General features: G+C 49.0%; 1 protein-coding gene across 2 annotated transcripts in view; it reads left to right on the top strand.

The window, feature by feature from the left end:
* Positions 1-26,575, top strand: part of TMEM63C (transmembrane protein 63C) — a 398,663-nt gene that overhangs the window by 216,372 nt on the left and 155,716 nt on the right. For both annotated transcript variants that reach the window (XM_069638011.1, XM_069638012.1), the window contains 3 exons: positions 6,523-6,631; positions 13,474-13,547; positions 23,686-23,766. In XM_069638011.1, the coding sequence (XP_069494112.1) occupies positions 6,523-6,631; positions 13,474-13,547; positions 23,686-23,766 (264 nt within the window). The remainder of the gene's footprint in view (positions 1-6,522; positions 6,632-13,473; positions 13,548-23,685; positions 23,767-26,575) is intronic.

The following is a 26,575-nucleotide window of genomic DNA, read 5'->3' as shown; positions in this document are numbered from 1 at the left end:
TGAGGATGGTGATGGTGAGGATTGCTATTGAGCGGCCTGTCTGGGCAAGGTCAGTGAGGATGGTGAGGATTGCTAGTGAGCGGCCTCTCTGGGCAAGGTCGGTCAGGAGGGTGATGGTGAGGATTGATAGTGAGCAGCTTTCTGAGGACGTTGATGGTGAGGATTGCTAGTGAGCAGCCTTTCTGGGCAAGGTTGGTGAGGATTGCTAGTGAGCGGCCGGTCTGGGGAAGCTTGATGAGGATGGTGATGGTGAGGATTGCTAGTGAGGGGTCTGTCTGTGGAAGGTCAGTGAGGATGGTGATGAGGATTGCTGAGCAGCTGGTCTATGCAAGGTCAGTCAGTCAGGATGGTGATGGTGAGGATTGCTAGCGAGCGGCCTGTCTGGGCTTGGTCGGTCAGGATGGTGATGGTGAGGATTTCTGAGCGGCCTGTCTGGGCTTGGTCGGTCAGGATGGTGATATTGAGGATTGCTAGTAAGTGGCCTTTCTGGGCAAGGCTGGTCAGGATAGTCATGGTGGGGATTGCTAGTGAGCAGCCTGTCTGGGCAAGGCTGGTGAGGATTGCTAATGAGCGGCCGGTCTGGGCAAGGTCGGTGAGGATGGTGGTGGTGAGGATTGCTGAGCAGCCTGTCTGGGTAAGGTCACTGAGGATGGTGATGGTGAGGATTGCTAGTGCGCGGCCTGTCTTGGCAAGGTCGCTGAGGATGGTGATGGTGAGGATTGCTAGTGAGCGGCCTGTCTGGGCAAGTTCAGTAAGAATGGTGATGGTGAGGATTGCTAGTGAGCGGCCTGTCTGGACAAGGTCGGTGAGGGTGGTAATGGTGAGGATTGCTAGTGAGTGGCCTGTCTGGGCAAGTTCAGTAAGAATGGTGCTGGTGAGGATTGCTAGTGAGTGGCCTGTCTGGGCAATTTCGGTCAGGATGGTGATGGTGAGGATTGCTAGTGAGCGACCTGTCTGGGCGTGGACATTGAGAATGGTGAGGACTGCTAGTGAGAAGCCTGTCTGGGCAAGGTTGGTGAGGATGGTAATGGTAAGGATTGCTAGTGAGCGGCCTGTCTAGGCAAGTTCAGTAAGGATGGCGATGGTGAGGATTGCTAGTGAGCGGCCTGTCTAGGCAAGTTCAGTAAGGATGGCGATGGTGAGGATTGCTAGTGAGCGGCCTGTCTGGGCAAGGTCGGTGAGGATGTTAGTGGTGGGGATTGCAAGTGAGTGGCCTGTCTGGGCAATGTTGGTGAGGATGGTGAGGATTGCTAGTGAGCGGCCTCTCTGGGCAAGGTTGGTGAGGATGGTGATGGTGAGGATTGCTAGTAAGTAGCCTGTCTGGGCAAGGCTGGTGAGGATGGTGAGGATTGCTAGTGAGCGGCTGGTCTGGGCAAGGTCAGTGAGGATGGTGATCGTAGTGGGCTGCCTGTCTGGGCAACGTCGGTGAGGATGGTGAGGATTGCTAGTGAGCAGCCAGTCTGGGCAGGCTCGGTGAGGATGGTGATGGTGAGGATTGCTGAGCAGCCTGTCTGGGCAAGTTCGGTCAGGATGTTGTTGGTGAGGATTGCTAGTGAGCGGCCTGTCTGGGCAAGGTCGGTGAGGATGGTGATCGTGAGGATTGCTAGTGGGCTGCCTGTCTGGGCAACGTCGGTGAGGATGGTGAGGATTGCTAGTGAGCAGCCAGTCTGGGCAGGCTCGGTGAGGATGGTGATGGTGAGGATTGCTGAGCAGCCTGTCTGGGCAAGTTCGGTCAGGATGGTGTTGGTGAGGATTGCTAGTGAGCGGCCTGTCTGGGCAAGGTCGGTGAGGATGGTGATCGTGAGGATTGCTAGTGGGCTGCCTGTCTGGGCAACGTCGGTGAGGATGGTGAGGATTGCTAGTGAGCAGCCAGTCTGGGCAGGCTCGGTGAGGATGGTGATGGTGAGGATTGCTGAGCAGCCTGTCTGGGCAAGTTCGGTCAGGATGGTGTTGGTGAAGATTGCTAGTGAGCGGCCAGTCTGGGGGAGGTTGATAAGGATTGCTATTGAGCGGCCTGTCTGGGCAAGGACGGTCAGGATGGTGATGGTGAGGATTTCTGAGCAGCCTGCCTGGGAAAATTCGGTCAGGATGGTGACGGTGAGGATTGCTAGTGAGCGGCCTGTCTGGGCACGGTCGGTGAGGATGGTGATGATTGCTAGTGAGTGGCCTGTCTAGGCAAGGTTGCTGAGTCATGATGATGAGGATTGCTAGTGAGTGGCCTGTCTGGGCAAGGTCGATCAGGATGGTTATGTTGAGGATTTCTTAGCAGCCTGTCGGGCAAGTTTGGTGGGGATGGTGATGGTGAGGATTGTTAGTGAGCTGCCTGTCTTGGCAAAGTCATTGAGGATGGTGAGGATTGCTAGTGAGCGGCCTTTCTGGGCAAGGTTGGTGAGGATGGTGATGGTGAGGATTACTAGTGAGTGGCCTGTCTGTGCAAGGTCAGTGAGGATTGCTGAGCAGCCTGTCTGGGCAAGGTCGATGAGGATGGTGAGGACTGCTATAGTGAGTGGCCTGTCTGGGCAAAGTTGGTCAGGATGGTGAGGATTTCTAAGCAGGCTGTCTGGGCAAGTTTGGTGAGGATGGTGAGGATTACTAGTGAGCGGCCTGTCTGGGCAAGGTCGGTGAGGATGTTAGTGGTGGGGATTGCAAGTGAGTGGCCTGTCTGGGCAATGTTGGTGAGGATGGTGAGGATTGCTAGTGAGCGGCCTGTCTGGGCAATGTTGGTGAGGATGGTGATGGTGAGGATTGCTAGTAAGTGGCCTGTCTGGGCAAGGCTGGTGAGGATGGTGAGGATTGCTAGTGAGCGGCTGGTCTGGGCAAGGTCAGTGAGGATGGTGATCGTGAGGATTGCTAGTGGGCTGCCTGTCTGGGCAATGTCGGTGAGGATGGTGAGGATTGCTAGTGAGCAGCCAGTCTGGGCAGGCTCGGTGAGGATGGTGATGGTGAGGATTGCTGAGCAGCCTGTCTGGGCAAGTTCGGTCAGGATGGTGTTGGTGAGGATTGCTAGTGAGCGGCCTGTCTGGGCAAGGTCGGTGAGGATGGTGATCGTGAGGATTGCTAGTGGGCTGCCTGTCTGGGCAACGTCGGTGAGGATGGTGAGGATTGCTAGTGAGCAGCCAGTCTGGGCAAGCTCGGTGAGGATGGTGATGGTGAGGATTGCTGAGCAGCCTGTCTGGGCAAGTTCAGTCAGGATGGTTATGGTGAGGATTGCTAGTGAGCGGCCTGCCTGGGCAAGGTCGGTGAGGATGGTGATCGTGAGGATTGCTAGTGGGCTGCCTGTCTGGGCAACGTCGGTGAGGATGGTGAGGATTGCTAGTGAGCAGCCAGTCTGGGCAGGCTCGGTGAGGATGGTGATGGTGAGGATTGCTGAGCACCCTGTCTGGGCAAGTTCGGTCAGGATGGTGTTGGTGAGGATTGCTAGTGAGCGGCCTGTCTGGGCAAGGTCGGTGAGGATGGTGATTGTGAGGATTGCTAGTGGGCTGCCTGTCTGGGCAACGTCGGTGAGGATGGTGAGGATTGCTAGTGAGCAGCCAGTCTGGGCAAGCTCGGTGAGGATGGTGATGGTGAGGATTGCTGAGCAGCCTGTCTGGGCGAGTTCGGTCAGGATGGTGTTGGTGAGGATTGCTAGTGAGCAGCCAGTCTGGGCAAGCTCAGTGAGGATGGTGATGGTGAGCATTGCTAGTGAGCGGCCTGTCTGGGCAAGACTGGTGAGGATGGTGAGGATTGCTAGTGAGGAGCCTGTCTGGGCAAGCTCGGTCAGGATGGTGATGGTGAGGATCGCTAGTGAGCAGCCTGTCTGGGCAAGTTCAGTAAGGATGGTGATGGTGAGGATTGCTGGTGAGTGGCCTGTCTGGGCAAGGTCAGTGAGTCGTGATGGTGAGCATTGCTAGTGCGCGGCCTGTCTGGGCAAGGTCGGTGAGGATGGTGATGGTGAGGATTACAAGTGTGTGGCCTGTCCGGGCAAGGTCGGTGAGGATGGTGATGGTTAGGATTGCTACTGAGCGACCTGTGTGGGCAAGGTCGGTGAGGATGGTGAGGATTGCTAGTGAGTGCCCTGTCTGGGCAAGGTTGGTGAGGATTGCTAGTGAGCGGCCGGTCTGGGGGAGGTTGATAAGGATTGCTATTGAGCGGCCTGTCTGGACAAGGACGGTCAGGATGGTGATGGTGAGGATTTCTGAGCAGCCTGTCTGGGAAAATTCGGTCAGGATGGTGACGGTGAGGATTGCTAGTGAGCGGCCTGTCTGGGCACGGTCGGTGAGGATGGTGAGGATTGCTAGTGAGTGCCCTGTCTGGGCAAGGTTGGTGAGGATTGCTAGTGAGCGGCCGGTCTGGGGGAGGTTGATAAGGATTGCTATTGAGCGGCCTGTCTGGACAAGGACGGTCAGGATGGTGATGGTGAGGATTTCTGAGCGGCCTGTCTGGGCACGGTCGGTGAGGATGGTGATGATTGCTAGTGAGTGGCCTGTCTAGGCAAGGTCGATCAGGATGGTTATGTTGAGGATTGCTAGTGAGCGGCCTGTCTGGATAAGGTCGCTGAGGATGGTGATGGTGAGGATTGCTAGTGAGCGGCCTGTCTGGGCAAGGTCGATCAGGATGGTTATGTTGAGGATTGCTGAGCAGCCTCTCTGGGCAAGGTCGGTCAGGAGGGTGATGGTGAGGATTGATAGTGAGCAGCTTTCTGAGGACGTTGATGGTGAGGATTGCTAGTGAGCAGCCTTTCTGGGCAAGGTTGGTGAGGATTGCTAGTGAGCGGCCGGTCTGGGGAAGCTTGATGAGGATGGTGAGGATTGCTAGTGAGGGGTCTGTCTGTGGAAGGTCAGTGAGGATGGTGATGAGGATTGCTGAGCAGCTGGTCTATGCAAGGTCAGTCAGTCAGGATGGTGATGGTGAGGATTGCTAGCAAGCGGCCTGTCTGGGCTTGGTCGGTCAGGATGGTGATGGTGAGGATTTCTGAGCGGCCTGTCTGGGCTTGGTCGGTCAGGATGGTGATATTGAGGATTGCTAGTAAGTGGCCTTTCTGGGCAAGGCTGGTCAGGATAGTCATGGTGGGGATTGCTAGTGAGCAGCCTGTCTGGGCAAGGCTTGTGAGGATTGCTAATGAGCGGCCGGTCTGGGCAAGGTCGGTGAGGATGGTGGTGGTGAGGATTGCTGAGCAGCCTGTCTGGGTAAGGTCACTGAGGATGGTGATGGTGAGGATTGCTAGTGCGCGGCCTGTCTTGGCAAGTTCAGTAAGAATGGTGATGGTGAGGATTGCTAGTGAGCGGCCTGTCTGGGCAATTTCGGTCAGGATGGTGATGGTGAGGATTGCTAGTGAGCGACCTGTCTGGGCGTGGACATTGAGAATGGTGAGGACTGCTAGTGAGAAGCCTGTCTGGGCAAGATCAGTGAGGATGGTGATGGTGAGGATTGCTGAGGAGAAGCCTGTCTGGGCAAGGTTGGTGAGGATGGTAATGGTAAGGATTGCTAGTGAGCGGCCTGTCTGGGCAAGGTCATTGAGGAAGGTGATGGTGAGAATGGCTAGTGAGCGGCCTGTCTGGGGAAGGCTGGTGAGGATTGCTAGTGAGCAGCCTGTCTGGGCAAGTTCGGTCAGGATGGTGATGGTGAGGATTGCTAGTGAGCGGCCTGTTCGGGCAAGGTCGGTGAGGATTGCTAGTGAGCAGCCTGTCTGGGCAAGGTCGGTGAGGATGGTGATGGTGAGTATTGCTAGTGAGAGGCCTGTCTGGGCAAGGTCGGTGGGGATGGTGATGGTGAGGATTGCTAGTGAGCAGCCTGTCTTGGCAAGGTCGGTGAGGATTGTGATGGTGAGGATTGCTAGTGAGCAGCTCCCAAGGGGCGTGAATGAGTGAAGCTGAGCACACTCAGGGTAGTCTTGAGTTAATGGATTCTACTGTGAGTGACAGTGTCCCTCTTTTTTCTCCCTTCCTCCCTCATTCACATCCCCTCCCTATCTCACATTGATCTCCCTCTCTCATTCATCCTGTTATCACCTTGTCCTCCATCTTCCTAATTCGTTCTTTATTTCGCCCATTTTCCTCCTTTGCCATCTTTCTCCTTCCACCACTTCATTCCATTCACTTTTTCCCATGTATGTCTGTTTTTTGTTCTACTCTTTTGCTGCCTTCTTATCTTCCCTTTTTTCTTTCCCAACATTGCTTCCTCGTCCTCCTCCACTGTCCCACAATCTTCCTTAACTGCCCCCACTGGCTCTTCCCATCTTAATACCTTATTATGCACTACCCCCCATCCCCCCTTCCCCTTTGTCCCAAACACAAACCTTTGCTTTCCCGTCTTTTTTGGCCTTCCTTCCCTTTTTTTCCATGTTTCACCCTCCTCTTCTGTCCTCTCCTGCTCTTACTCTCCTATCCCCTCTGTCTACTCTCTCTCGCTCTCCTATCTCCTAACACTCTCACTTCTTGGTCACACTCACTCGTCTTCCTTTCCATGTCTTTTCCTTGCCCCTCCCTGTTCTCGTTGCCTTCTTCCCTTTCACCCATTTCCCCTGCTCCGCCTTTTCTCTCATAGAGACCGTCTCCTGTGGCTGCACAGCATTTTCTCGCTGCTCTACTTCATCCTCACGGTGCTGTGCATGACCCATCACTCCCTGCAGCTCGAGTACAAGGAGGACGAGAAGGTGAGTGTGGCCCTGCCTGATCTCCTTACCCTCCTACCCGCAACCTCCAGACCTCAAGCGTGCCCAGTGCTTCATTTGTGGGAGTGTTTGGCAGGGCTCAGCCCTGGAACTTATTTTTGAGCCCCAGCACTTATTGTCTTGCACTCTGATTATGAAGTAAGCTGTAGTTTAATCACGTGTGTGTCGACACAGTGGGGAGCAGCAATGGGTGGTGGCAGCCAGGGACGTAATTTCACCAAAATGCCTGGGGTAGCTGAAGTGACATCACATTACCCTTGACTTCTGATGACCTCACAGGAAATGATGTCATTTAACCCCTCCCACAAGTGCCATCACAGGAATCGATGGAACACAAGCTTTCACACCTTGACAAAACAGGAAGTGCCATCACATAGCATTGTTTCTAAGTACACTACGAAAAATATGGTTACAATATCACTGTACAATGATATACATTTCATACAAGAATGGATCACCATATGTATCGTTAATAACAATGCATATAGGCCCATATTACCAAATAACTTTGAATGCAAGCAGACGTCCAAGGCCAAGCGATAATGGTGTGTTATTATATAGTACCTATGCTTAAGCGCTTCATATATAACAAATATATATACAATATCACCCAACCTGTGTTGGTATGAAAAGCTGAGTTGACCTTGCTGGGAGTCCAACCAGAGCTCTAGAGACAGTGAGTTTCTGGGAAAGGTGAGGAAAGGGAAAATACCTCTAAGGAGGTGAAGCTGAAAGTGGGCCTTCTTGGCAAGGTCCAAGATGAGAGGAGTGGACGATGACTCTGAGGTTTTTGGCCTCACAGGGTCGTCTTCGAAGGTCAGAAATCTGTAAAAATGTAGATTATTAACTTTTTAAAGAAATGTATTGTTTTTTTTATTTGTGTTTAGCCAATTTAGGCTTTTACAAAAGGAGTACAAGAAGTCGAAAAGAAAAGGAAACCGTGGTGATTTTGTGGCTGTTTTCTTTTTTAGTTAGTCTCAGTGTTTGTCGGTTTCAGTTTTCTCATGGCGAATTTGAAAATTGTAGTCGCCGCAATGGTCCATCTATTATTTTCACCGGAGATGAGTCGGGACCACCAGGGCTCTTCTTCACGGAGATCACAGTCCAAAAAGAGTGGTGTAAGGTAAATCTTTCGGGCTGCTCGGGTGGCTGGACAGGACATCATCAGATGTTTTATGATTTCCGGTTGATTGTTAGCAGAGCAGAGTCTACATACATTCGTAATGGATTGCTACCTGATCTTCAAGATTTGCCTGGTCTGAAGGAGATTCAGCTTGGCTCTCAAAAATGTTCCTCTGAGAGCTTTGTCGGGGAATCTCTTCACATATGCCATCAGTTCTTTTCTTTTTCGTGGTGCCAGTGGGAGATGGATCAGGAGTTTATTTCTGGAAACTTGGTCTAACGTGGTGATCCAGTCTAATTCCTCCATTTTCGTTTTTATTCTTTGGGGATTTGTGATCAGCTCATTTTCTGTACAGGCTATGCTGATAAGTAAGGTTTTTCTCTTCTCCATCCAAGAGTTTAAGGGCCTACAGGTGCCTTCAGAGACCTCTTCGGCGATCACTTGTTAGACCCGTGGACTGTCGCCCATCAGGATCTTTCTGTAGAGTTGCATACTGCTATGCTCTACCATTACTAACAGCAAGAGAAGACCAAGCTCCCGCTGTATGGCTGCCATTTGAGTGGACTTTGGTACGTTCAAAACGGAACGCCAGAATAAACCTTCCAGTTTAGGCCATATCGATGAAGGTAAGGCCATGGTGGTGTCCTTCCCGTAGACCACTGATGGAATTACTTTTGATTTATAAAAATGTACAGCCGGCATCAATGAGAACCTTCCATACTGTCTGTCAATCGCTCTAGTTTGAGCTGTGAGGTTTCACATTTTTGACCACAGTACTTGTTCCATCTGTACATCCGATTTTGAGGAGTGGATTGTTATACCCAAGTATTTGAAATGGGTAATTCCAACTCGGCTTTGTCGTTCTCCTAGATGCTTTTTCAAGAATCAGGATTTTGGTCTTGCTTATATTAATTTCGAGGTTGTTTTGATTTGTGTATAACATCAAGTTATCCAACTGTCTTTGAAGCCCCACCGGCGGTTGATCTAGGAGTGTCACGTCGTCTGCATAAAGTAGGCGAGATAAAGCTGTTTTGCCGATTTTTGGGGGAAAAGCACGTACCGACTCCGCGGCTTCCTTGTAATCAGGTGATAAACAGTGCTGGGGCCAGAGGACAGCCCTGCTTGACGCCCCTAAATGATGGAATTTCAGCCGAGAGTAGGCCTTGTTGACTCAGGCATACCCGCATTCTAGTATCAGTGTGTAGTGCCATTATAGGTGCCAGCATGGATTCAGGGCACTTCCACGATGTGAGTTTCTCCCCAAACTTTCTCCGATCTACCCGGTCGAAGGCCTGGGTGAGGTCTACAAAAGCTACATACGCTCTTGGAGCTCCAGCTCTGACTTTGCTCTTGATGATGTTGAGGAGCATGATGTTTACAGAGGTGTTTGCGTTTTTTAGGAAACCCGTTAGAAATGGATCTGCGCATCAGGATGTCATTGCACATTTTTGGAATTTCGAGAGGAGGAGTGATGCGAAGACCTTGCCTATCGTGTCCAACAAAGCTATCGGACGGTGGTTGCACAGGTCTTCTCTTGGGTCTTTCTTAAAAATAGGGACGATGTCCATGAAGAGGGCATTGATTTTGTGACTTTACATCGGGTGAAGATTTCACCAATAAGGAGCTTCCATTCTTCCAGGTGGAGTTTTAAATCAAGGTTGGTTAGGCCGTCAGGGCCTGGCACTATTGATGATTTTAAATTCTTTATCACTCTAAGGATGTCATCTTTGTTGGAGAGGTCTTCCCAGATTGCTGCGACCTGATGTTTTTCTGTATGGGTACAACCTTTTACCGGAGCAAAGAGCTTTTGGAAGTGGTTTACCCATTTAGTTTCGCTGACCGCATTAGTTAAGGCTTTGTTTGTTTCAATACCGCTAGGTGCGATAAGTGCCCAGAAGTCTTTTGTTTTTTTAGAACCCACGATCTGGAGCATTTCTTCTGCATCTTGCTGGTAAAGGTTGATACGATAGGTCCTTAGCCATGAGCGGTAATTCCTTGTTGCAATCCGAAGGATTTCTTGCGCTTCCGGTGAGTTGTTCTTCACTGTTTGCCTTTTGAAGTTTTCTTAGATCTTTTTTTTGGTCGACCAAAACCTGGTTGTATGTGTGTTTGCTTTTTTCTGGTCTTTGCACACGATTGATCCTATATTTCATTAACAGTGGTTGATGGTTCACTGCCAGCGATGTTTCTGCCTCGTTTTTTGGTCGAGCTTTGTTGACTGTAGATGTTAGTTAATTCGGCAATATTTGAAGCCATGAGCCAGAGTCGACTTTGCTCCTGGTTTAGGTCTACACTCTGGTTCCATCTGGGATTTGGAGTTCGAAGACTGTTCCTGGACATGGCTAAGAGATTGTGATCACTTTCACTCGTTCTTTGTACCTCGAATGTAAGCACATTTGGTAGCATTTATGCAGAGACAAAGATGTAGTCAAGGTTCGCAAAAAGATGAGTCTCTCTCCCATGTTGGAATTGGTGAGGGTGTTTGGGAAATGGAGGCCGCATTGTGAAAGTTTCTTGAGGACATCAAATCGACCCTCCTCTGCGGATGATATCGGATTCTGCGGATTGACTGTTTCATTTGCGATAGAGCATTTTGCATTCAGATCGCCACATATAATGATGCTGGATACTTGGTAATCGACCATTAGCGTATCGATTGCTGCTGCAGTTGTTGTACAGAACTTTTCTATAGTGGTCCTCTGTGGGTTCCATTATAATGTAATTATGCCCAGCTGGATTTTCTTTGAAATACCAGTGGTAGTACTGTGGTTATTCCAGGAGAAAAACTGTAGATTTTTATTTTTTCTTCAGCGTTTCAGCTCTGCAACATTCTGAGCACAGTGTAAGAGTCACGGGCATTTAGCTCTTTGTTCTCCTCCTGAACTAACTGCACTTGAATTACAGTGCACAGCTGAAGGCAAGAGCGAGCTTAGATGCCTTGTGCTTTGCTTCAAACCTTTCTCTTTCTTCCAGGACCTCAAGGCACTCAAGACACTTCTAAGCAAGAGGAGTCCAAACAGGAATTCAGTGTGATTCCCTTCAGAGTTCTTAGAAGGTTCACATAGAGTTCGCTGTGCTGTCTTCTTCAAGCGTCTCTGGTACAGGCCAGTGGAGAACATCTTCTCCGGTCCCTTAACATGGAGGTCAAGTTGCATGAACAATGCCAGCAAGTTGCTGGACTCCAGCTTGGCCATTTATGCCTGATTGGGCTAAAGGGTTGGATATGATATGATAGGTTATTTATAACGCACTTAATACCCAGAGGTTTCTAAGCGCGGACCCGCGGATCCATCCTGTGTTGCTCTGTGTCCTCTTGCTTCCAAGGCGAGCGCATTGCCCCTGAGCTATCCTGCCAAGATAGCAATTAACGCTCCTTAAACCACAGATCCCCTAATAAGAGTCACCCCACTTTTACTGTATTGCGGAATGGCTAGAATTCAGCGACCATTGGGTGAGTGCCACGTGTCCTCTAAAATTGAACATTGACCCAAGGACCTCGCCCCTTATGGATCCCCAAACATCACTAGACTCTCACACTGCGCCCACTTGGCCTGAAGTCGAGTCTTTTTACTGTCGCCCTTGAACAAAAGGGCAGTTGATGGCTTCATGGCTGGAGATACATTGGCATTTTGTTTGCTCAGCTGTCGGGTGAGTGCATATGAACATTCAAGTACCAAAGAAAGACGATTGTTACTACACCAGAGCTCAGTTTTACAAAAAATGAGGAAACATTATCAATATTGAATGAGTGGATTTATTCAGCCACCTCCTATGCTGTGAAAAATGCCTCCATGGACTAGTGCCTCCAGGACCTTATTCTATTGGTTCCATGTAATAATGTCCCCGAAAAAATGTCTCCTGACAATAAAAGTCGCAGTGTTTTTGCAGAGACATTATTACACTGAACATACGGGGACACCCCCCAACCCTTGAATTTTGTGTTTGTTTAGAAGCGGAGCAGGGGACATCCCTGCAACCCGTCCCCATACATAATGTCACCATATATAATGTTGCCAATGGCTTTTCCCACCAACATTATGAATGGGGACATTATTACCTGATAGCATTCTAAGTGAGTCTGTTGATTTGCGAGAGGTGTGATTTTCGTCAAAGGCCTGCAGGCCTCGCTGCTCTGTCTGCTAGAAGGACACTCCTTATCGAGAGAAATGCTCCTGTCCAGAAGGGAAGGGCTGTCCTCTTCTCCAAGGGATGGACACAGGAAGCCTTGATCCTGTGTAAGAAAAAGGATAGCTTGACATGCTGATGTGTCCTTGGAAAAGGGAGACGTCCTTCCGATGTCACAGAAGTCTGGTCTGTGTTTATTTGTGTTTTATAAAACAGAGCTAGTTAGGAAACAGAGTACTGGTCCAGGGGGTAGTATTACAATAGCAGAGAGAAAAGGGGGGGCCAATAAATTAAGAGGGGTGTGTTGGTCATCGCCCATGGGGGGGTGAGGCAAACAACTCAGACTTTGGCAGACAAGAGTTCCTCACAGAGGTAAAGCTCTGTTTCTTTCATTACGAGAGTACAGCAATAAGGATATTTTGGAAAAGGAAAGCATTTTGTTATTTAAAAAAACACCACCGCCCGTCTGGGATTTAAATCATATATGGGAGGCAAAGAAAATCATTTGAACCTGGAATCTGACAGAAGAAATTGACCAGGATGACAGTGTGGTCCACCCTGTTCCCTGCCTGAGCTAGAAGAACTTACAGGCGCCCCAAAAGATGTTTTAGAGAGCTTAGTGAAACAGTAAAATATGTCCATAGTCCAGCAGAATCCATGTTTAATCTCCAGTGATCGATTCTTGGGGTGATCTCACCTGCCAGCACCTCCTTAGCAAAATGATATGATATGGTAGGTTATTTATAAGGCGAGCGGATCCGGGATTCGAACCTGTGCTGCTCAGTGTCATCTTTCTTCCAAGGCGAGCGTGTTGCCCCTAAGCTATCCTCCCGAGAGTCTAAACACATGCAGTTGCACTTGACCAGCTACTGGGACTATCTCGTCTTCCACAATCCTTTGCAAGGCTGACCAAGGAACTCTGTATACCCAGTTTTTTGGACCGGGAGGATAGCTCAAGGGCGATGCGCTCTCCTTGGAAGCAAGAAGACACTGAGCAACACAGGTTCGATCCCCAGGTCCGCGCTTCGAAACCTCTGGGTATTAAGCACGTTATAAATAACCAATTGTAATTATAGTACCCTTAAAATGTTTCTTTATCCTGATGTGATATATTCACCCTTCCTGTGCTGGGAGAGTGGTCTTATTTCCAACCTTTCACCAGGACCATCCCGTCGCCCAACGCTCGGTGACTCTGGGCTTCCCTGCATAGTTTCCTAACTCGGCGATCTCTCGAGGACCATCACCACCCTAGACCTAGATACAGTTGCACACACATATCCTCTTAACAAACCTGGGCTGAAGGTGTTCGGGGGCTGGCACTAGGACTATGGCCCCATGCAATGGCCACCAACCTAGACTAAAAGGTAATGGGGAGAATTGAAGGGTTTCTAATCCCCATGCCACGATCGTCCCGACGCCCAGCCCTATGACACGCCTCGACTCCCTACCAGAGTTTGCCATTCAGTGATCACACACGCAGTTAATCAGCGGCACATGGTTGCATAAATGGCAGAATGGCAGCGGTACGCTTTACGAATGCCACGTAACATAACATTTGTTTTTTTTTTCCCTACAGGTTGCCAGGACGCTTATGATCACCCAGATGCCAAAGGAGATTTCGGACCCCTCGTTGGTCATCAAACATTTTCAGTGAGTCGATCACTGTAGCTTGACTATTATCTATGGCGTTCCAGACACAGTCGACTTTTTAATTCTAGGCTAATTTAAACTGGCATAGACAAAACATAAGAAATCTTTGAAACCGCACAGTAAAGTCTATTGAAGAAGAAAACTGATTTGTATGGTTGTGAGTTGTTGGTGTGTGGCTGGGTCACGCACAGACGTCATGGCAGACTTGTACCTTTCAATACATGAAGGTATTGTCAGTGGTGTGGAATGGAAATTTGGCAAGTGTACCGGTTGCTGGGATTAGCTTGGTTGGGAACAAGTCGGAGGCAATGAGTAATTCCAGCTTGTGCTGAATGCACTGATCCATAGCAGACCTCAACCCTGTGTATGGCAAATGCTTGCAGAAGAACATGGCTGTGTGCCCAGACACCTTTAATTATCAAATCAGGTGTCTGTGAACTGGTCAGGGGGGAGTGATTGGAGTAAATATATTGTGTAAACATATTTTGTCCTGATGAAGGCCCGGTAAAAAACCTGCTGCAGAAACATGGTTGGGTGGCCGCATCCAAGCGTTGGGCCGAAACACATTGTGTCAACCTGGAAAGACCGGCATTGTCCGGTCCATATCTTTGTTGAAAAACGAAAGATCTATGAGATCAAATAATCCGGCAGTCCACTACTGTAGTATTGTTGTCGATCTGTGAATGTGTAGGTATCCATAGAACATTTCTGAAAAAAAAATGCATGGTATCATTGTTCGACCTTCGGCTGTACTAAAATTTCATACAGTGAAAATGTCCTACAATTATAATACCATACGTTCCCACTATAGCCAACAAGGGGAATGTGGGTTGCAGGGGTCTCCCCCACACTTTATTTGCTATAATGGGATCGGGGGTTTGCGGGTGTGTCCCACGCTTTCTATATAAAGGACCCTGAGGCGCCGGGTCCCATCCCTGTAAATGAACGGAACTGGCATTGCAGAGAGACATGGGAGTCGGCGGCTGTAAAGACTGGAGGGGGGTGTCTGTACCCCTGCTCTCTATATGGCAGAGTGGAAGCACAGAGTACCCTAGCCATGATTCTCTATAGGGTAGCTATGGACGAACAATCAAGGCTTAAGCTCTCAGGAAGTGATGTTGGCTGGTTGTTAAGTACAGTGTAGTCCCAAAGCACCCACAAAGGAATTTCCACACACTATTTAGTGAAAACACAATCTGTATATAAATAAGGTTCACATTATATACACAATCACAATAACACACTTTGTACTCTGGCAATACTAAAATGGCAAATGTATACAGGTCTACGTGGTACCACTCTTAACTATCGATTCCTTTAAAATGCGCCCACGGCTAACAGCCCCAATAACATATGAATCGGATGGTTAAGATGAATCAACGATAGACCACAGAAGGAATGCAAGTTAAATCAAGCAATGGCAGAGCAGTCCCCGGTCTACCTACAGACAGTTCTGTGCGAAGATCCCCCCCCCCCACCTGCGCAACCTGCAAATAAAACGTATTGACAAGCCCAGTCCAATTATGCTTAATATAGTCTTGATTCCTTCTAAAAGGTTCCACAACCCCAAATTACTTGGTTTCGTAGAGTTCTTCGGTGAGTCGGAGACGGGCCCTTCTTGAGTGAACTCCCTTTAAGGCAGGAGCCATGGGTCATCGAGAGTCGGGGAAGAAAAAGGGTGAACACTGTTGTTGCGACAGCAGCTTCGGTTCTTGTGGTGCTAGTTGATGATCGGTCGAAAATGTCCTGCAAGCTGAGGCGTGCGGTGCACCTTGATGACGAGCGTTCATTGCCGCAGAGAGGTAATGAAGAACTTTGGCCCAGCAATGGGCATCGAGTCATTGCTTCTCTGTGGTCTTCGGGTGGGCGGGAAACCCAAAGTCGTATTCTCCTCGGTCGTCGGCACCCTTGACTTTCTCTGGCAGGACGAAAGCGGTCGACCGTGATGAGCAAGGGAGTCCTTCATTCAAAGTGTTCTTAGGCAAAGGAGCACTGCGGCTCCGGTTGGCAACCGCAGTCGTCGACGGTGATGGACTTCAATGTCCGGGTGCTTCGCTTTGTTATTCCGCAGCGGTCCCCGACTTCGGTCGGCAGCCTTTTGAGGGTCTGATGTCCAGGGAGCTTTGACAAAGATCAGCTGGTGCACGATGGTCCCCCGTAGCTCGGGGAGAGGTCTCCTAGCCAGGTCCTCCCTTGGAGGCAGAGCAGCTTTCAGATTGGCAAAGGACAGCAGCAGCAATTCTTTTTCTTCCAGCGGGCTTCAAGGTTAAGCATCAAGTATCAACTTCAGCTTCTGAACGATTTGCATCAGTGAGAGGCCCCCAGATATACTGGTGATCTCCCATTCACTCTGCTGGGTCACACTCTGGCAACCAATCATTCAGAAGGGCATTCATGCAGGCAGGCAGCAAATCGGGCTCGCAGTGCCTTCAGGCCATTCTTCTCCATCCAGACACTCACAACACGGAATGTGGATTCGGACAAGCACTCTGCCATTCAGCACTCCACACTGCATTCATACCAGTTTCGGGCAGGGCTGTCTCAGTCATTGTGTCAAACACCAGATAATAGACATCCTGCATATTGGTCACTCCATTCACCCAGGTCCCACCCAACGGGCATACCCACAACATAGTCATTGGGAAGGCTCCAGCCAGTCTGGCCTGGACTTACCCACACTACCATATATGGAACTTCCACCCAACAGCCAATCAGGGGGAAGGGACAGAGTCAGGGCTTCCCAGGACTTCGGGAAAATAAGAGAACAGGTGATAGAAGCATGAGGCCACAGGGGCCATCTTGTTTCCCATCAGGAATCAACCGATTCCAATGGCAGGGCCTGGGTATCCCCAAAATGGAGGATACTCAGAGCACCTGTCAAACTCAGCATGGAGCTGCCACCAGCCCATACCCTGCTCCCGGGCCACACACAGGTGCCCAAAAACATACACTAGGAGTACAGGGTCGCACTCCCACCCATGGGTGGCATAGGTGTATCCCAAGGGTCTGTTCACCAAACCAAAAAGAGGAAGAGCCGCACCGCCAGGAGTCCCACATGAACTTCTGCACGGAAAACAAGACAGAACACACATGATAAAGCAATAAAGGACAAGGATATGGAGGCCCTGTCCCTCCAATGCATTTTCAGCATCACAGCGGCACACTGCATGATTATAACGTGGCAGGCATTCGTAATTTCACGCCACAGTATAATCACGTACATCCAATGTGTGACAAGTGAAAATTAAAAACTTGTTGTCGAGCAGGAATAGCCTGCTCGTTATGCGCAGTAGAGAGTTTGCCATATCGCCTCGTTCAAATCAAGCAACTGTCTTTATTGTATGAAATAATAGGCTTTTGCACTTTATACTAACCCCCAAATTGCACAATTTGCACATTTTGAAATATGTTGCACTTTTGCTATATTTGCACATTTGGTGTGAGAGGCATGAATTAGTTCATGTGTCGAGTTTTAAAATGTTAAAATAAAAATAAAGTTCGTTTTACACAACAGTTGTTTCAGGCTTAGATGAGTTGCAGTTGTAATTGTGTATGCATCAACCCACCGGTTCCATAATGTATGGTGTAAAAAGGGAGGGGGAGCTTGCTTCACACGTGCTTTTCTATGTTCAGGACACCAGACACCTCTAGGCCAACAATTCCACTAGTAATGCCTAGGGGTGCTCTGTACAGTGCTCTTTACTGTCATGACATCTTTAGGCACTTCATTGTGATGAACAAATGTAATTAGGCAAAAGGCAGTCCTCCAGCTGTGTCAGGGTGAAAGGATGAGCTGAGCTGCTGAAGTCAAACATTCAGGGCAAATAGGATGAGGGGGCATATAGTGCCAGGTGTGCCAAAGAAATGGTGAGTACAGGGTATGGTCAGATGTATACATAGAATGTGCGAGGCCGGCCTGTGCCTAGCCCATAGCAATCAAACACACATTTCTTAAAACTATTGTTCTCAAAGGTATAACTAGAGGCACGACCAACATATGCAGTAGGAGCAGGAGGGTGATTTTCTGAATCAGATTTTTTTTTCTAGCCAAGTGGTCTATGACTCTTTTTTTTTAAATGAAATTTTACATTTATTTACCAAGCCATACCACGCTTACCGCGTTTGGCTCATGACTGTGGCTAGTGTCCGTCACAGCCGTGCCAAGAAGTCTTTTGTCTTCTGCGTTGACCATTTTGTCTGTTGGCCTTCCTCCTGATACTTGTGACTCGCAGAGTCCCTATTTGCGCATGCATTCACCGGCTAAGGCATGTCCATGTGTGGGTACCCAGGAAGTGGGCTGGGACTGTCTGGCCTTTGGGATATGAGGAGAGGGCCTGAGTGCAGACCCACAGATCACCCTGAGGTCCAAATCGACATATATACAGAGCCAGGTATCCAGAGAAACAAAGCAGATCCAAGGACTATCCAAACTGCGCAGAGAAGGTTCGGCACCCTGAGCTTGCTGTTGTCCCGTTAGAGCGCTGCTTTGCACTCGCTTTGCACTCGCTTTCTGGAGGCATGCACTGGTGCTTCAACCCCTTGGAGTGGTGGGACCAATCGCTCTCAACGCTTCCTTGTTGCTCTGGAAACGAGCCTCCTCAGAAGTGTCCCTGGGCCCTACATTGGACTGACCAGCTTGTACCTCGGCACCCGTGCTGGATCGTTGCACCATCGAGTTTCGGCTCGAGCTTTGGGAAAACCCTAATTCACACTGCAAAGCCTTTTCTTGCCAAACCTTGACATCCCTACTGCTTTTGGCCACGAGTGGGAAGCATGCGCCAGTCCGCGAGACTTGGGTGCTCCTGCATCACTGTGCAACAGTGCCAGTCGCTGCTGGTGACTTTTCCACCTTTCTTCAAGTGTCCTGAGACCAGCTGCATCAGTGCTTTCTTTGTCCTGCATTTGTGATGAGAGATCCAGCTCCAGTTGTAAACCAGACTTGCATCTGCCCCCGCAGCGCCTGTGCACTTTGAAGCTTGACCAATGAGGGAATTTGGTACTCCACGCGACCATCTCCAAGCCTGCCAAGTTTGGACCTGGAGTGAGCTAAGGGCAGTGAGTAGTCATGCCACTTACCAGTGGCCCCTATTTCATCCAACCCGTTATTATGCACAAAGAATCCCTTATAGTCCTTGCTTTGGTTGGGTGGCTGTTGCTTCCTAAAGCCGCCCGAAACTTGGGGACAGCTTTGCTCTTCGCTGCAGATACTCCTCTGACTCTCAGAACGAATTTCCACACTCCAGAATCATCTTGCTAACGTTTTATTCCCATTGAATATTGTACGCATCACCAAGCATTTTCATGCACAAACTTGACACTGAGCACAAGGCCCAATCTTCGTAGGGCTTTTTAAGTGAGGGATATTCATGCCTGGAGTTGGCAAATGTATTATAGTTTGTCTTCCTTCCCTTCCGAAAGGTTTTGGCAGGAAACCGCACTTTACCGCATTGACTGGAAAGTGATTGTACATATATTTTACATACTGTGTGTTTAAGTAGTGATATTACTGAGTTTGCCATTATTTGCTTGAACTGGAGGCTTCCAGCCCTTTACGATGAGTAGCGGTACACAGGAGATGGATGGGGATGCAGATTTTATTCATACATCAATAATCAAGACGACACAAATAGTTAGGCAAAGTTTGTCTGTTTTAATGTCAAATATCTTAAAACAGAGAGTACAACGAACATCAGCAATCGCTCGATACACTGACTCTATCTACTTCATTAAAAATGTGGGCTTTTGTACCCAAAAGTGGTCATCACTGATGTGCTGACCTGCGTCATTACCAACATCATCCTACGTGGTAAACTACTAAAAGCTATCAGGAGGTGGGATTGGTTCTTAGTGAATAACTAAACATAGGTTCTATATCTGTATGGAGTAACGGAAAAAGATAATTGGATAGTTAACATCCGGTGCGGCGACTAAGCCCTCCCCTAAAAATTGCCACTATGAACATCACTAAATGTACGATGTCCCATTGGCTAAACACACTATAGGACCCCCAACTACGTGGTCCCCTACAATTGGTTGGCATCTAACCCCCGTCAGTACTTTTCCTACATACGTTAGCAGCATGCAGACTGAACAACCAAGTGCGGGTGAGCTCGTCTTTGCACCAGCTTCCCACCAATTAAAATATCCATCACCTCAATGGTCCAGTGTCAATTAGTACTTTGAAGTTGGCCTCGAGTTTGTACTGTTCTCTGAGAATTTTAAAGGAGTATGGGCACTAGCCGGCTTCCGTGCGTAGGTGTGATCATCTTGCTCGTCCAACTATCCTCTGTCACATGACTGGACACCATGAAATGTAGCCTTTTCGTGTCTTTGAATTTATTTTCAATAGTCCTCTGACATCTTTTGTTTTTGCTTGACCTGTCTGAACAGGAGCTTCTGTTCTTTCACATTAACTGTATCCAATGTCAGCCAATTCCAGTTTGATAAAACCTTGGCCTTCTTGGCTCAGTGAACTGCTTAGCTGCACTTTTACTCTGTTTAATTCAATGGCTTTTCTCAACTGCGACACTGAAATGAGGCCTTCTGGTTTGTTCAGTACTGCTTATATACATAGCAGGAACATTCATCCTTTACTTGTCCATATGTATCTATAGAGGTATATATGTATATGTTGGCGCTTGCCGCGGTCTAATATATTTAAAAGGATGTAGCTAGCTCCATGATTGCTTTGCTGCTTGCGTTTCATTGCATCTGTACACGTTTAAACTAACTAAGCTTCTTCATCAGGTCTGTGGCATAAGTCTTGTCATCTTGATCCCAAGATGTCACTTATCCTTGGCATCTTCTTGTACTTTATAAATCGTCGGCCTCTCTGGTCTGATTATCTTTTTATATGGGTGTCGATTCAACTTTATATGATATCACCATTCATCCTTGTCATTTAGTTTCTCTGCTTCTTCAGGAATCTCGTTCAAATGGCCATCACGTTGTCTTGTATGCAGGTATGGTTTCCTCAATGGGTACTTTACCTCCCCTATTCTCTTAGGTATAGGTATTCCTATGGGTACTGAACACAGCCCACGCTCTTCTCTTTGCTGGTTTATTTGTTCAGTATACGTCACATACTTTAGTTCATACGTTTCAGGTAATGTAAGCGGGGCAGTTGGAGCGGGGGTACTTGTCTCCTCCTCTACACACTTGTGTTTGTTCTGGGCCTAATAAACTGTATATGTTTGATACACTACTGTCCAAGGGTAATTTGTGTTGTCCTATTGTGTGTGCGCTCATGGAAGACCTCAGATCACCCCCACTACTCCGAAGACTTATTCTTGGCTGCTCTCCAAGCTACCTTGCATTGTCCTGGCTAACTTCACAGAAGTGTTCCCTGTTTCATTAACAAGGGAGGCCTCCTGAACATCTGTTCACCAGAGCAGAGTTTAGAAATCCATTCTAACAGTATGACAAGTGCAGTGTGTCTGGTGTAAGACTGATGCAGAGCCACACTAGTGGTCTGAGTGCCGGTGGCTGGCATGAGACTTCCACTGTCGGGGAGTGAAACGGGAACAAAGCCTGTTGCTCCAGCTGTCGTTTGGGAAGCATGCTCTGTGAAGACCAAAGTGAGACTGATCCGGTGTCACACGCGTGTCCCCAGCTCTGTTTCTCCGTACAGCAAATCTGTTATCACATGTGTCCTCTGTCATCACACAGTTGACTTCTCGAAGTCTTGGAGACTGGTATTTTATTGCACAGGTGAGTTTGGCTCCATGTCTCTCCGGTATAACTTCCTTTCATCGCCAGTAATTTAAAAGCCTGGCTTTTAAAGGTGCACAAAATTCCGAAAATGCTAAATAAAATTTTTAGGGAGGGGTGGGAAAGGGCAGATAAAGGGTGGGGGGGTAGGGAATGGGTAATAGGTGGGAGAGGGGGTTTGTGGGGGTTAACCCTCCCCCACCCCAAACAAAAATGTGATGAGCATTTTCGTAATTCTATACACGTTTTAAAAGCTAGGCGTTGAAATGACTGGCGATGAAATGACCTAGAACCGTCTCTCCGACACTGGTCTGTTGCCGCACAGATGACCGCAGCCCTGTCGCTGAGTTTGGTCTGTTATCACGGAGGTGATCCCAGCTTCACATCTCTCTGAGGGTGATCTTTTGACCCCAAGTGATTCTGCTTCCATTTTTGTTTCTAAGGCCGGTTGATGATTGCATGGAATGTGGCAGCTGTTGCTCGTACGAGGCTGGTTATGACACAGGAGGCTTGGACACTATTCACAGTATGAGACTGGTCCGGCATCATATGGGTCTTCTGGGCTCTTTTAGGATTCCATGTGATAATGTCCCCGCAAAAAGGCTGTGTGGCAAAAAAGTCGCTGCAAAACGTCAGTGGTTTGCGGTGACATTATCGCTGTGAGCCTGTGGGGCTCAACCCTGCAACCCCTGTTTTTACTTTTATTTTTTTTTCCTCCAAGGAGAGCAGGGGACAGCCCCGATCACCCCACAAATGGTCATCATACATAATGTTGCCACAGACTTTTCACAGCGACTTTATGTATGGCGACATTTCTGTGGGGGGTAATCTTACTGGATACCCTCTTTTAGCCACTGTATGAATGGCCGAATATAGCTCCACTCACTTGGGCTTTGTTGGCTGGCATGGAACTGGTCCAGTAGCATATGGAGTGCCAGCAGAGTAACGGTTACTATGAGACTGACCTAGCATTACAAAAGTGGCATAAGCGTTGATTTCAAATGGGGGGGAGGTGTGTGTGTGTGTGTGTGTGTGTGTGTGTGTGTGTGTGTGTGTGTGTGTGTGTGTGTGTGTGTGTGTGTGTGTGTGTGTGTGTGTGTGTGTGTGTGTGTGTGTGTGTGTGTGTGTGTGTGTGTGTGTGTGTGTGTGTGTGTGTGTGTGTGTGTGTGTGTGTGTGTGTGTGTGTGTGTGTGTGTGTGTGTGTGTGTGTGTGTGTGTGTGTGTGTGTGTGTGTGTGTGTGTGTGTGTGTGTGTGTGTGTGTGTGTGTGTGTGTGTGTGTGTGTGTGTGTGTGTGTGTGTGTGTGTGTGTGTGTGTGTGTGTGTGTGTGTGTGTGTGTGTGTGTGTGTGTGTGTGTGTGTGTGTGTGTGTGTGTGTGTGTGTGTGTGTGTGTGTGTGTGTGTGTGTGTGTGTGTGTGATGTCTTGCGCCAGTAGGACTTCCAGCCCTAGTGCTATTTTTTCCATTATATTTTAAATGTAAGACTACAAGTCCCAGAATGCAAAGAAAGAAACTGGACTGGTTGACCTACTCACGCATGGGATGGGGAAACTGGAGAGGTCTTCTGGAATCAGTGGCACGTGTGGGTCTGAAATGGCCACTATGCAACTGTTCCAGTATCAGACAGGTGGCTGGGTCTCAGTCGGCCACACTACAACATATCCAGTAGCAGAAAGGGCACTGTACTGGAGCTCTGTTCCCTTGTATGTGGCTGGTCCAATGCGATGCAAGTGTACCGGCATCTCCTGGGTGGTATGGAAGTGTTCCAGTATCTTACAGCTGGCCTTGCGCTTTCTTGGCAGGTGAGCGCGGTCTAGTGTCCTGCCGTTGGTGTGGGCTCTTTCGCCCTTTAGTAGACTGGACCCATGCATCAACATGGCATCCCGCAGTTGTCGAAGACTGTATTGGCTGGCGTGTTTCTGGTCTAGAAACAGAGGCGTCGCTAGCTGGGGGCGGAGGGGGCTATGGCTATGGCCCTGGGTCTTTTGGTTGTAGCCGTGGATAGAAGCTCAACCAAAAGGCTAGCTTGCCCCGAGTCCCAACATAGCTCTCAACTCACACGCTTTTGGCGGGTGTCACCCGCCTTGAAAACAGCTGACTCACCCGCCAAGCCTCCAGCATGCCCATTCGTTTCAATGGGCATCTCACCCGCCAAAACTAAAATCGGGTGTTTTCACCCGCCTTTGCAACACCAATGGTTGAGAGCTATGTCCCAATAGTCCCGACATTGGCGTAGCCCCGAGTCCCAACAGTTCAGACATTGGCATAGCCCCGGATCTTTTCCAGACCTAGCAACACCCCTGCCTAGAAACACACAAATGAGCTGTCCTTCCGGCAGCTGGCTTCCCTCCTGTTTTCTGATTGGCTGTCGAACTTGCCTCGCTACAAAGTCCTCGTATCCAAATGTTTGTGCTTTCCTTTGCTCCACAGTGAGGCGTACCCGAGCTGCACCGTCACCGACGTCCAGTTCTGCTTCGATGTACGCAGGCTCATGAAGTTGGATGCTGAAAGGTGAGTCTGGCCGCTCTCGTCACGACCCTGAAAGAATTGGGGGGGGGGGGATTTACATGAGAGAGTGTCTGACCAAGTGGCTGATATGGAGCGAGTGTTCAGTGGAGTCTGGGGTAGAGAGGTGCACAGTCTCCCTGGAGCGAGGAAGGTGGGGCAGAAATGGAGTCGGTGGGTGTGTGTGTAGTTCAGGGGTAGTGGTGGTGGTCTCCCTTCGCCAAGGAGAGAGTGGTAGAAGTGAACAAGTTAGAGGAGTGGGGGAAATTGTTAAAATCTGCTGTTTTCCTTTGGCACATTCGATTTTTGGGGGCAGCATATTTCTCCTATAGCGCTACACACCCATAGGTCTCAAAGCGTTGACACAACAGAAGACATTATTATCCCACAGAGTGGTACTCATTTTATCGACCTCCGAAGTGTGAAAGGCTGAGTTGACCCTGCTGGGATTCAAACCTGCCACCGCAGGCTGCGCACAGATATCTGGAGGGAGCGCTTAGCTCACTGTGCTATCTGACCAACTTGCACAAACATTGTGGCCAACTGGGGGTTTGCACAATATCTCACCCCGAGCCTGGTCAAAATATTTGTGCGCACGTAGCCAAACCTTGTATACCACGAAATTCACCAAAGAGTCGCCAAACAAGGATGAAATCCCCTCCATCAATGCAGCAGCATTGGATGCAAATTTCACCAATTTCTCTCCGCCGCTGGTAAGTTTGCCGCTCTGGCCGTCCGTAGTGAGTCTCGAGTTTGAAGGAAGGGGCAGGGGTCTTTCTGCACCAAGGGCAGGGTGCTGTAAGTGGCACTGACCGGATGTGAAGCAGGGCAGCCTGACTGCAGTTGTTAGTTGTGTTCCCTGAGTGTTTGCTCTGGCAATGCTTAGCTGACTTGTGCTGCCAATAAAGTTCCTTCTATTGTGCACCTGATTGAATGTATTGTGTCAAAGAGGAGGGAGTACCCGGAATCCCAGGGCACGATGACTTCCCTCCTCCATGAAACATGGCAGCATATGCCACTGGCACACTTCTTGCTGCTTGCTTCAGCATCCGCTTTGGAGAGCATGCGTTTCCTCACCCCTTGATGTGTGCGCATGTCAATCCTGGGTGCCCCCCCCCCCCCGGACCCGCCACTGCATGGAAATATCAATCCTGGGTCGATATGTCTGTGTCGCACCCAACTATTGCAACTTCTAATCCAAATACCTGGGTCCACCAGACCACAAAGGGGGAGGTTAAGGAAGAGACTATTGCAGTAGTCCAGCCTACACAGCACCAGGGCACTACAGACGTTGAGCTTCTGGGTAAAGGTGAGCAACAATACGATGAAGTCATTTATATGTCAAGCATTTGAGAATCAATAGGTAGCCAATTGAGCAGGGTCCAGATCAGAGAGATGCTTTTGAACTTCTAAGATAGGGGGAGGAACGAAGGGCGGATCATAGTGGCCACAGTCTCATCATGGCAGGGGGATTCAACCTTTGCCTTGATAGATGGTTTGGACCACATCTCCCATCAACTCTACCCAGCATAGTCATTGGTGATGGGTTATGGGAGTTGTAGTTCGAAGCATCTGGAGAGCCATTGGTTGTAGACTGCTGCCTTGGTGACTCCGAGCAGTAGAACATTTCCCATCAACATGCCAAAGCACCAAGGCCTAGAGCGTTGACCACAGTAGTGTGCTATGGAGAAGAGGTGTTTGCTTCTGCAGGAGATGTCATTGATATTGGACTAGCTAGTACTTCTTTCGGATATGGGACGCGAAGGACAGTTGGGGATCCAGTAATAATTCCAAAGATCGTAAAGAGCCAGGGACGAAGCGGGGGATACGGCAGAGCACCTTTAGTGGATTTCTCTGAGCCAATTAGAAGATATTCGCTCTTGGCGGAGTTACATTGCCTTCATCATCAGTGACGCGATGTTGGCTAAACCTCTCCCTAGTTGAAAGTCTTTCTCTACAGTTGATGTAGCAAGATGGAGCTGTGTGTCATCGGCATACTGATGGACAGTGATGTTGTACTCTTCCAGTGGGCTCTCCCAGTCGCACCACATAAAGATTGGGCAATGAAACCGTGGGGCACACTCCACGGGCAAGAAGTAGGGCCTGGAGGGAATCCTCTTAACCTTTTGAGATCTACCAGACAGAAAAGATCGAGGGCTAGTCAGCCAGTGCCCCACGCATGCAGAAAGAATCGGAAGTAGTACCCATGTTCCACTGTGTCGAAAACCACATAGAGATCCAACACCGCCATCAAAGCAATCCACCACTAGCCATTCTCCGGAGAACGGCGCCTACAACCTGTAAGGTGCCATCTCGGTACTGCACCAGGCCAGAAAGCCTGGCACATGCAATCTTAGAATACTGTTTTCCCCCATATGGGCCAGCTCCTGACAACTTGCACATGTTTCTATCAACTTTCCAAAGAAACAAGGATTTGTTGCTGCCAGAAACGACTCCAGACCATATTGTCGAGACCGGTTGGCTCAGGTTGAAGCCTTGCCATTGGCGTTGCAGCCCTCAAACCATACGTGTGTGCCGATTCAACCTTTATAATATCTCATTATTACTTGAGGGGTTGTTTGAAGCAATGTGGAAACATTCTCCCAAAGGGGGAAGAGTTTACAGTGGTTTGAATTTCTTTGCCCAAGATACTAGAAAATCACAGACTAGATTTAGCTGCCGTGATGTCATCTATATAGGTTGTTGGTTTTGAGGCACCAAGGATCATTTTTAAAAAACTAGATTTATTTTGAAAAGCGTCCCAAATGGAGAACTGTTATGGCAGAAAAAGCGGGACAGTATTGCCAACCAATAG

This window comes from Ambystoma mexicanum, chromosome 14, assembly GCF_040938575.1.
Source record: "Ambystoma mexicanum isolate Mex_15411 chromosome 14, UKY_AmexF1_1, whole genome shotgun sequence".
Classification (NCBI taxonomy): domain Eukaryota; kingdom Metazoa; phylum Chordata; class Amphibia; order Caudata; family Ambystomatidae; genus Ambystoma; species Ambystoma mexicanum.
Note: the sequence above shows the minus strand (reverse complement) of the source record. Positions and strands in the feature narration are given on the sequence as shown.